The 10831-nt window shown below is 51.8% G+C and overlaps 1 protein-coding gene across 2 annotated transcripts; it reads right to left on the bottom strand.

The window, feature by feature from the left end:
• Window positions 1-321: 321 nt before the first annotated feature.
• GZF1 (GDNF inducible zinc finger protein 1) lies at window positions 322-8715 on the bottom strand. Of its 2 annotated transcripts, none has more exons than XM_008060011.1 (5): window positions 7346-8715; window positions 5602-5696; window positions 3503-3670; window positions 2726-2883; window positions 322-2424 (listed from the first exon to the last, which is right to left on the bottom strand). In XM_008060011.1, exons 1-5 carry the CDS (start codon window positions 8713-8715, stop codon window positions 2074-2076), a joined length of 2142 nt encoding a protein of 713 aa, XP_008058202.1. In that variant the 3' UTR covers window positions 322-2073. The 2 variants fall into 2 exon arrangements, with proteins under 2 accessions (XP_008058202.1, XP_021569021.1); XM_021713346.1 differs by having other exon boundaries at window positions 2211-2378.
• Between the last annotated feature and the right edge of the window lie 2116 nt (window positions 8716-10831).

Genomic DNA, 10831 nt, shown 5'->3' with positions numbered 1-10831 from the left:
GAGACATGTAGCTAATGGAAGGCATCTCTGGTGCCTCCGTCAACGCTACATGGAGGACAGCAGCTTCAGTTAGACAAGCCAGCTGCACTGATGCCCCGGTGCTGTGTCTGGGCACATGCAGGACATATGGTTGCTTTCCACCCTGCCCTACTCGACATTGCCTGGGAGCCAAGAGTCAAATCAACCCAAGGACTGTAGGAAAGAAAGGCACGTAGACCCTGATTTTATACTTCAGTACTCATGTAAAGTGGCAAGTTATACTAAGAATTCTTTTTCTGAAGAGCCTAAATTGTAATAACGGAAATAAACTTAAAACTGCAAAACTTTTACAAAGCAGACATTTATTGACAATCTTCTGTAGAACTTCTAAAGAAACAAATTTTAAAAAAAAAACTTCCAGTAGGTAACAAAATAGTCTATTGTTTAAATTCCTTCTCATCCAGTGACTTTATTCCATAAACAGTGTGTTGGCAGGGCATGGTCAACCTCCTCTTACCAAGAGTGAAATGCTTGTGTGGCACTTGCTACTTGTTTGTTCCTTAAACAGAACAAGGCTACAGTGACACTGTCATGACTGACGTGAAGGAATCAGTTCTGTGACCTTCAGGGGCAGGTGTGGAACCCCTTATAATGGTTCACTATCTAATGTGTTAAAAATGAAAATAAAAGCAGCACTCGGGAAGAAAGCCCCCCTTCTTGGCATCTGACAGTGCAGCTGAGTCTCTGTCGTGGCACTTAAGGACACACTCCTTCCTCTTGGAAAATCAAGTTTTCACAGCAAGTTTAATAAATTAAAAATAAACAGAAAGCAACTGGTGAGCAAACTGTGAACCTCCTTCAAGTTCTCTTGTAAAGTAACATGTTAGGGGTTACACATGAGTTAGAGTATTCACAAGCTCATGACATGCTCCCCAGGCTCAGAACCAGCTGTCACGTTTAGCAAGTCCAGCACAGTCATCTTTTCAGTGTGAGCTTTTCTGAGTATTAATGAAGTTCCGTATGGAACAGCAAAGGAGCACTTAGGACAGCAGTTGGCTCTCACAACCCACCCTTTAAGGCATAATCAGAGGTCAGTGTCCAGGCTTTGGTCCCTTCTGCTGTGTCCTCACGTGCCCTAAGAAAGCCGTCATTGTGGCTGGAACTGGCCTGTTTCAATCTCTGATTGTGGAAATGAGGAAGTCTGGTTTTTGGAAATTATAGATATCAAGTCAGAAAAACCTGGCAAAAACACAAATACTCTGTGTCCTAAAATTTGCCACAATCACCTCATCTTACAGATAAAATGATATGACGTTCAAGTGCTGGAAAGTCTCTTGCCTAATTTTTCACACCTCTTTGTACTGTCTGGCTAGATTCTTTGGTAGGACAGCTTTCACCTAATCCGAATTTTTTTAAGAAAGGAACTGAACAGCCTCATTGCATTTCAAAGCTGATTCGTGACTTGTCCCAGCAGCACCTGTGCTGGGCGGCACACTGGAGGCAGCTCGGCACGTGCTTAGTTTGTCACACCTTCTGCCTTGTGCGTGGAGGAGAAGGAACACAACTACCCCCGCTTCGGTCCTGTGTGAGGGTCCTGCAGCCCATCAGAGCGGCTTCAATTTGACAGGGAAGAAACATCTGAAAACACAGGGCCCAGTTTTCTTAGCTTGATAGAAAAGTACCTTGAAAGTAGCAGAGAGGTCAACCCACAGGAAGTATAAGGCAGGTGAGAGGCTGGAAGACCAGGAGCAGCGGGGTCACAAGCTATACCCTTGCCCGGGCTCTGCATGAGGACAGTTGTTGCAGGACCGTGGGACATTGGAACTAGATATGTGCAGCCCACGCCAGCACGTGAGGCTGCGTGCACCGTCTGTCGTGAGTGGAGCAGAGTCATGCAGATGGGGGTCGCAAGGGAAGGTAGCAGAACACCGTGGTCAAGGGTGGGCGCCAGCAGCAGTCTGGGAGGTATGGGCTGTCCCTGCAGCATCTTTGCACCCAACAGTGACCATTCTCAGCTGGCACTATGCCGAGTGCAGCTGTCCAGCATGCCCGTCAAGGCCAGCAGGAGGGACCTATGGGCACATCCCCCAGCTCTCAGTCCATGCTGGTCAGAGAGTGGAGCGGTGGGGGCAGTGGGTCTGCTGGCGGGGCAAGCTCATTGAGCTCACCGATGGTGGTGGCCAGCAGGGTGTCCTGCGACACCACAGCGTTGTCTGACTTGCTGGTGGGGTCTACAGTGCTGCTCTCCTGAACACCAGGCACAGCACCCTGGACTGCAGCCAGACTGTGGAAATGGCCATTCTCTGCAAAAGATAGCAGTTTATCCACGAGCTTGGGTGCTGCGTACTCTTCGTCCGGCTGCTCTGTCTTGTGGCTGTCGTCATTCTTGGGTGAGCCGTCTACGATGACAAGGAAAGACTTCCATGGAGTGTTCTTGTCATGGATCTGCAAACCAGACAGACAGAGGTCACTGGGTATCACTGAGCAAGGGTGTCCTGCAGAGCTACGTCCCTCTCCCGCTCCAGCCCTGCCCAGCTCCTGCTGCAGTGAGCCCTGCTTGCTACCCTCAGATGCCCACCACCCCACCCAGGCTGATAAGTGCCGCACAGGGCCATTTTCCGGGGCCTCAGGCTTCTGCCTCACTCCCTCAGGTGTTTCTACTGCAGAGAAGCCCCTGCTGTCCCTGCCAGCCACCATGCACGGGGTGCTTCTGTCTCTGGGGCAGCACAGGCCACCTGCTGCTTACTGAGGTGTGTCGCCGGAGCGTGGACTTGTCGGTGAATGTCCGCCCGCAGGCGTTGCACATGAATGGCCTCTCCCCTGTGTGGATGCGGCGGTGTCGCTGGAGGGCGTTGAGCTGGGTGAACTGCTTGCCGCACTGGTCACAGCAGTAGGGACGCTCCCCTGAGGCAGGAGAGAGGACACTGCTGGTGGGTTCCTCCAGCCTACTGGGTTTCATTCTGAATGCACTTGTCTAGAATTATTTAGAATTACGCTGCTGCAAACCGCTGGGGAGCCGCAGCAGCCCAACCCAGGGGGCTATGTCGGGGCCACTCCAGGGCTGTGACCTAGGGCCCTGTTGGACTGGGGGTCCGTGGCCAGAACCTGTCTGCCCAGGGGCTGTATCTACAGAAGTAATGCTGTTTTCCATGGTCCTGGAAGGCAACATTCCAAGTCCCTCAGCCCAAATCTGTGTGTGAACACAAAGGCATACATGTCATTATCCCTGTGCTCACACAGCCACAGCCACATCCCACCTTCATACCACAGGGGACGCTGCCTGTCCTCTTCATGTAAAACTCCAGGCAGCAGTGGGACTTGGTCCTGTCTCACGTACTCACATCAGTGCTCCCACTTTTCCGCTCCTCAGAGCCAGAAATGAAAGACTCAAAAATGAAAAATGCTATGATGGCATACATAGGCCTAAGCTTTCTCCTAATGCTTAATTCCTTATGAGCAAGTCTAAGAGTTCTGGAATATTTTCTTGCCCAGTTGCACTCCCTTCCCTGGGCATCCACCATACCTGTGTGGACCTTGATGTGCTGGTACAGCGAGTTCCGCTGTGCAAATGTCCGGAAGCAGACTTCACACTTGAAGGGCTTGGAGCCTGTGTGTATCCTATTATGGTGTTTCAGGTACTCCTTGGAGGCAAAGCTCTTGCCACACGTTTCACACATAAAAGGCCTTTCACCTGTGTCAGAGAGGGAGTCAGGCTAGCAACCACAAGCAAAGGACCAGGCCTAATGCCCCAGCCCACATGGACGCCTTCCGAGCACCCCAGTGTCAGCATGGGACCGTTCTAGTCCAACTATCTTAAGTCTGGGTGCAGAGGCTCATGCCTGTCATTCCAGCATTTTGGGAGGCTGAGGTGGGAGAAATGCTTGAGCCAAAGGGTTTGAGACCAACCTGAGCAGCATAGTGAGACCCTGTCTCTAGGGGAAAAAAATATAAAAAAGGCTAGGTGTGGTGGCTTACGCCTGTAATCCCAGCACTTCTGGAGGCGGGAGAGAGGATTGTCTGAACTCAGGGGTTTGAGACCAGCCTGGCCAACTTGGTGAGACTTCGTCTCTACAATAAATCAAAAAATTAGCCGGGCATGGTAGTGCATGCCTGTGGTTGTAGCTACTTGGAAGCCTGAGGCAAAAGGATCACCTGAGCCCAGCAGGTTGAGGCTGCAGTGGCCGTGAGTGTGCTACTGTACTCCAGCCTGGACTATAGAGTGAGACTCCGACTCAAAAAAACAAAAGAAAAAAAAAAAACTATCATAAAACACTTACTCAAGTGAGATGCTTGCTAGTACCCAAAGCTGGTGTACGACATCCTTGGCATCCCAAGGAAAGTTCCACTAGACTAGAACTAAACATTGTTCAGCCAGCTCACATTGTAGAAATCCACTCATTCCAAACAAGAAAATAAAATAATTTCACAGCTTTAGTTTGAAGAACTGCTGGATGACTTTCAAAGGATTATATTCAGGTCTTTATTAGGACAGACGCCTCCCAGGGTGAGGATGGTCACAATGAAAATGTGTGAGTTGCCACTGTACAGTAGGGACTCCAACTCAAGATTGCAGGACAAGAAGTTGTGAATGCCCTTTTACTTTTGTGTTTTAAATCCTTTAACACCACAAATCAAACTCAAACTATTAGGTGTGCCAATTTCACAGACATCAAAATAAGAACCTTAAGACATTGATATTCTCATCAAAGGACCAATGCTTACGTGGCCCTTCACTATAACCTGGCACTGTCACAACCCCAAGCTAGACACCAGTTCTCATTCTGCAGTCACGATTCACGTCACTGGCACCTCATCTCTATCTTGCCTGTATTTGACCTTAAGGTCCAGATTGCAGTGCTTAGAAGTAAAGGTGAAAAATGCAAGCAAGGGGGGCGCTGGTGGGGTTACAATGAGAACGCTCACCTCCTGTTTACAGTGAGGTTCTCAGCCTTGGACTGCTGTGCTGAACCAGGGCAAAGTCAACCTAAACTTCCCCCCTCATAGGATAAAATCATCTCACAAAGCAGAGATGAGATAATCTCACCTTAATGCATTACAGAACAATTTATTTTCTCCTGGTATTTTATGTGCAGGTTCTCAGCATGGTTGGGTTTAACTTTATGCTTAATTGTGCATTTTTAAATTCAACACCCAAGCACAGACAGTTCACAGGCTTTCCTCTGAATAGCTGGCCATGAGCCAGGGGCAGATTTACCTGAGTTTACAGAACCACTTCCTGTGGTTGGACAATCAGGTTGTGTCCAATTCTTTGTTAATAAAAATAGCAAAAGAAGGATAACAGTGTACTGCTTTTCCCATATTTCAGACAATTTCTTTAGCTCCTGGAAATGGCACTTTGGCTATAACAGTCAAAATGGCTTGAGGCCTGAGACCTGCATGCCAGGTCCTATCGCCCTGCAGTATGAGAGCCACAGTCACATGCATGTAGGCATGGGAGGTAACAGGCACATGTTTATTCATATTTTCTCGCCACATGGAAAAGCTGCACCATGGCTTGAACCTGTACCACCTCAGGGGATGCAGCTTCCAAGTTAACCAAGTGCCATTTCCTTCTACAGCAAGGAAAGACATTTGCCCACAACAACACAAGTGTGTATTTACCTGTGTGACACCGCTTGTGGTAAATCAGCATATGGTTCTGAGTGAATCTTGCACCACACTCATCACAGACAAAAGGCTTTTCCCCTGTATGAATTCTGAAATACAACATTCAGATGGTAACTCAGGATGTATTTCAAAGCTCACTTTGCAACACAGTTTCCACTCTACCTGCAAAGATCACATACTCCAAGAGACCGGTGAGAATGCAGTGATAGACCACAAGCCCGGACTCTCCATCCCAGGTAAACTGATTCTCTGCACGAGGCCATGGATGACACGTTTCCCATGAACCCCGGGCTACCCATCCACATCTGCTCCGACGCTCCTGCTGAGCTCCGGGGCACATGTGGGCAGAGGCCAGGCCTCCACAGACTTCTGAAAGCATGAAAGCACTGTATGGTGACTGTAAAGCTTCCTCATTCAGCATAATCAGCCACAAATACCCTAGGACCAATTGCTGACAGTGCCACGTGGCCAAACACTTCACTGTCACTGCCAAAGGTGACATCACCAGTCTAGAAAGGAGTCCAGTTCTGCAAGAAAGAGTAAGCACATGCGTTGTGTGTGAAGCAGCCATCAACCATGAGTTCAAGGACTTCCCAGAGCAAGGGTCTGTCACTCTTCTAGAAAGTAAAAGGTGACGGCAGCCATGCACATCCCCAACCCCAAGACCTGCCCAAGTTTGAGGACAGACCAAGAATGGAAAAGAAAACGTGACTGCTCCTTGAGACTTCAGGCACAAACAGTGAGAACTGTAAGGAGAGTTGCTTAAAAACTGAACACGGGCACCCACAGATTAATAAATAGAGGCAGCACCAGCCCTGACTCTGGAGTGTAGACTCACGGGCTGCATAGGTTCTGCCCTGAGAACTAAAAGCTAAGACCAGAGCTGTGTCCCAACACCCTGGACGGCATCCCATTGAGGTCCCTAATGAGCCTGTGGGGCCAGCTGGACCAAGTCCTAAATGAAAAGTCAGGAAGAGAGAGATGCGGGGAATGAGGCCAATGCTTCCTTCCTCCGGTATGGGGGGACCAGGGAGCATCACGGGCCACTCTGGGAGGGTGTGGGGAGCCTTGTGTGGCAGTGCTGTCAATGCCCTGTGCCATGTAGGGGACCCACTGCATGCAGGTCTCTGTGCTAGCAGACACAGTGGGAGGGTGTCCACTGGGCCTGTAGGAATACTCGGGTATGTGGGCAGGTGAGGTTACCTCACAGCTCCTTTCCCTTGAAGGAGAACTCAATGCTGTCTCAAAATGGTCCCCAAGGCCAGGTATGAGGACTCACTCCTATAATCCCAACACTGTGGGAGGCTGAGGCAGGAGGATGGCTTGAGCCCAGGAGTTTGAGAGCAGCCTAGGCAACACAGTGAAACCTCGTCTCAAAAAAAAAAAAAAAAAAAATTAGCCAAGTGTGATGGCAATGCACCTGTACTCTCAGATACTGGGGTGGGAGGATTGCTTGAGCCCAGGACTTCAAGACCAGACAGGGCAACATAGCGAGACCTCCTCTCTACAAAATATTTTTAAAAACTTAGCTGGGCGAGGTGGCATGCATTTATAGTACCAGCTACCTGGGAGGCTGAGACAGAATGCTCACCAGAGCCCAGGAGGGCAAGACTGTATAAGCCATGATCATGCCACTGCACTCCAGTCCAGGTGACAGAGTGAGACCCTGACTCAAAACAAAAAAGGCTCTCGATGCTGGGCAGAGACAGCGCCTCCTGCAGCATTCAGCAGGCCCCACCTCATGTGTGTCTTGAGCGCCGAGGGCTGCGAGAAGCGTGCTCCGCAGTCAGTGCAGCCATGCGGCCGATCACCCGTGTGCGTGCGCTCGTGTAGCCGCAGCGCTGTCTTGGAGCTCAGGCCCTTGCCGCACTGGCCACAGCGGTGGCGCTCGCCGCCGCCCTCGTGCACCTGCAGCACATGGCGCTTCACATCCTTCTTGCGTTTGAATTTCTTCCCGCACAGCTCACACGGGAAGTGGCGCTCGCTGCTGTGCACATGGCGCTGGTGGCTCTTGAGGTTGCAGCGGTTGGCGAAGGTCTGGCTGCACGTGTCGCAGCGGTACACCACATCGGTCGCTGCGCCGTGGTGCAGCCGGCTGTGCTTAAGGAAGCTCTTCTCATACAGGAATGCCTTGGTGCACACTGCGCACTTGAAGCTGCTCCGCCTCCGGCCCGCCTCATCAGCCTCCTCTTCCTTGTCCTCCTCTTCCTCCTCCTCCTCCTGGGGAACTGCCCTCTGCAGTATCACCTCCCCCTGGGCACCCAGCTGGCCCTCCGGGTTAGCAGCTTGCTCCACAGCACTGGCACCAACCAGGCTCTGGGCCTGGGGGCACCTGCAGGCCCCCTCGGCAGCCTCTGCACTCTTCTCCTGCTCTCGGAGCCTCCTCGTATACTTCTTCTTGGGGATCTCCACAAAGACCTTCCTTCCCGCCAGTCTCCCACTGGCCCTTCGGATTTTCGGGTAGGGAGGCTTGGCGGCCTCCTTCTTCTTGTCCAGCTTCTCCCTGGATTTCCTTGGGGGCACATCTGACAACGCGCCATCACTGGCCCTCTCCGTCAGGCAGTCCGAGGTGTCCCCAAGGCCGTTGGGGTGAGGGCCGTCCACAGCCCCACCTGTCCTGGGAGCCGGTGCCACGCTGACCAGAGAGCCGCCACTGGCTTCCACCTCCTGAGCCTCGGAGAAATTCTGCAGCTCCAAAAGTACCGACTCCAACATCTGTTTTTTCAGCTGGAAACAAGTTTCTGATAGGTCCAGACACTTGAGCTTTTCAGCCGTCTCTAGCATCCGCTGCACCCGGTCTTCCTCCACCTGTACCTTTGCGGTATAGACAAACTCCAGAAATGAAGCGAAGTCGACCACCTGCACCTCGTGGAGGCAGACATTTGTCCTGGCGCCGTCTGCGCTCTTCTCATTGAGGAACATCTCCTTAAAGAACTTGCTGGTGGCCGCCAGCACAGCCTTGTGCGCCACAAAGTCCTCACGCATGCCCTGGTACTCCACGCTGACCGTGACGTCACACAGGTGGCCCAGCAGGCGGAGTTCGTGCATCTCATGCAACAGGTGCAGTGGGGAAGACTTGGACTCCAGCAGGACTGCCCCGCTTTCCATCTTTCTTCTTTCTGAAACAGCCTTGAAAACAAAGACAAGAATTATCTCACACGTGAGCAACCACGACGCAGAAGGATCAGAAAGCATGGGGTGACTTCAGCCACTGAGGCTGTGAACTCACTAACAGCCTGGCCCTTTTCACTGAAGATTCAGGCCCTTTGCACAGGCTTCAGACATGCACTCCCCATGCTCTCCTGATTCTATTTGCATGAGAAGAGAGTATATTGCTGAGGCCTCCTCCAGTGACAATGGCTGAAGTCAGGATTAGTGAAATACATGAAGTAGTGATTTGCTTATCAGGGGCACCATCTAATATGCTATGAATACAGACCCAAAAGCTGTGATTGAATTCATGGCAAGTGTCATGCCTGACCAGCACACTAGATCATCAAAATGAAATGTGTGGCCACTACCACCTGGAAGCCAATCGGAAACCTTAGAGGGTCATGTTTGCCTTTGAAAAGAACCAACTAGGCCAGACTCAGTGGCTCAGCCTGTAATCCCAGCACTTTAGGAGTCCGAGGTGAATGGACTGCCTGAGCCTGTGGGTTCAAGACCAGCCCGGGCAACTTGGCGAGACCTCATCTCTACAATAAATAAAAAATTAGCTGCATGTGGCAGCACATGCCTGTAATTCTGGCTACTTGGAAGGCTGAGGCAGAAGGATCACCAGAGCCCAGCAGGTTGACGCTGGGGTGGCCGTGAACATGCCACCTGGGCGACAGAGACTCCAACTCAAAAAAAGAGAAAAGAACCAATTAAATAAGTAACTTCTTTCCATGAGGAAAATTTCCTGGAAAGGTAGTTCACAATTCGTTGCCATATCCAATACCCCTAAATACCTCCTAATTTTTTCTATTTCGACACGAGATCTTGCTATGCTGCCCAGGCTGGTCTTGTATTCCTGGGCTCAAGCAATCCTCCCAATGTGCTGGGATGACAGGTGTGAGCCACTGCATCTGGCCACATCTCATTACTGTTACTGTACTGACATAAGGCAAGTTCCATTTTACAAGTTGTGTTACTTTGAGCAAGTGACTTAATTTCTCTGAACCCACTTCCCCCCTGAAGACCAATGGCAGCTGTGAGGTTCCTATGAGTGCAGCTGCCAAGTGCTCACAGCTGAGCCTGAAGCCTCCTGGCTAGCTGTTACTGTTAGCTTCCCAGCACAGATGCAGGTGCTAATGGGGTCCCATTTCACAGATGAGGAGCTTACAGGTGTCAGCGGCTAGCTGGGACTTCCTGGGCTTCCTGGAACGCTCTGGATCCTCTCAAACTGTTCAACACACCCCTTCCTCAGTCACGCCACTCACCAGGAGCAATGTGACCCCTACATCTTCCCACTGCGGTGGACATGCAGACTTCCCATACCCACGGGCAGCCTTCTCTCCCTGGCCTCCATCACACTCTCAACTTCATGTCCCAGGCTCCCTGGGGCTCTCACCTCTAGACAGATTCCCCGACTCTGCTTTCAAGATTAATCCCGCCCTTCTGCACCCGATCCTACTCCCTCTTCCAAGGTTGCTTTGATTCCTAAGTCTCCACCGTCCAAAGCACCCCCGTCCCGCTGACCTCCTCAGGCCGACCTCGATGACACCTCGGATCCAACACATCCGAGCAAAACCCATCATCTTCCCTGAGAAGCCAGGCCCACCAGCGATGCCGCTCCCCACAACCACCGGTCCCCAAACAGGGAAAACACTGCCCCACGAGCGTTCAATTGTGAGTGAAACCCAGACCTAGGAAGCTCGAACAATGTCACCTGAAGGAGAGACCTCCACAGCACACTGCGAGGACACTGACAAACGCCAAGTCAAGCAGATGCAGGAGGGGGGTGACTGTGACTCCAGCCTGGGGAGAAAAGGCTGCACTCTGCCCGCGAGGCCCGCGAGGGGACGTGGCTTACTACAGGCAGCCTGGCGCGACTTCTCCATCACCAAAGCGGGTCCTGGGCACGGTTTCCTATTTTACTCGCTGCCGGGAGAGCAGGCACCGGCGGCGGCGTCAGGGCCCTCGGCGGCCGGTGACAGCGGTTGCCCCTCTGCCGCTCACCGGCACTCCGGCCGCCTCTCGCGGCGTCGAGGCCGGGGTCAGGGGCCAGGCCCTCCCAGTCGAG

This window comes from Carlito syrichta, unplaced genomic scaffold (assembly GCF_000164805.1).
Source record: "Carlito syrichta isolate Samal-C Ts95f unplaced genomic scaffold, Tarsius_syrichta-2.0.1 Scaffold304476, whole genome shotgun sequence".
NCBI lineage: Eukaryota > Metazoa > Chordata > Mammalia > Primates > Tarsiidae > Carlito > Carlito syrichta.
The sequence above is the reverse complement of the archived record's forward strand: the minus strand, read 5'-3'. Positions and strand labels throughout refer to the sequence as shown.

Coding starts and splice junctions, on each gene's coding strand:
- GZF1 (XM_008060011.1), bottom strand. CDS start 8,715: ATGGAAAGCGGGGCAGTCCTGCTGGAGTCCAAGTCTTCCCCACTGCAC. Junction 5,697..7,345: donor GCGCTCAAGACACACATGAG/GTGGGGCCTGCT, acceptor GTTGTATTTCAG/AATTCATACAGGGGAAAAGC. Junction 2,425..2,725: donor CGCTCCGGCGACACACCTCA/GTAAGCAGCAGG, acceptor TCTGGTTTGCAG/ATCCATGACAAGAACACTCC.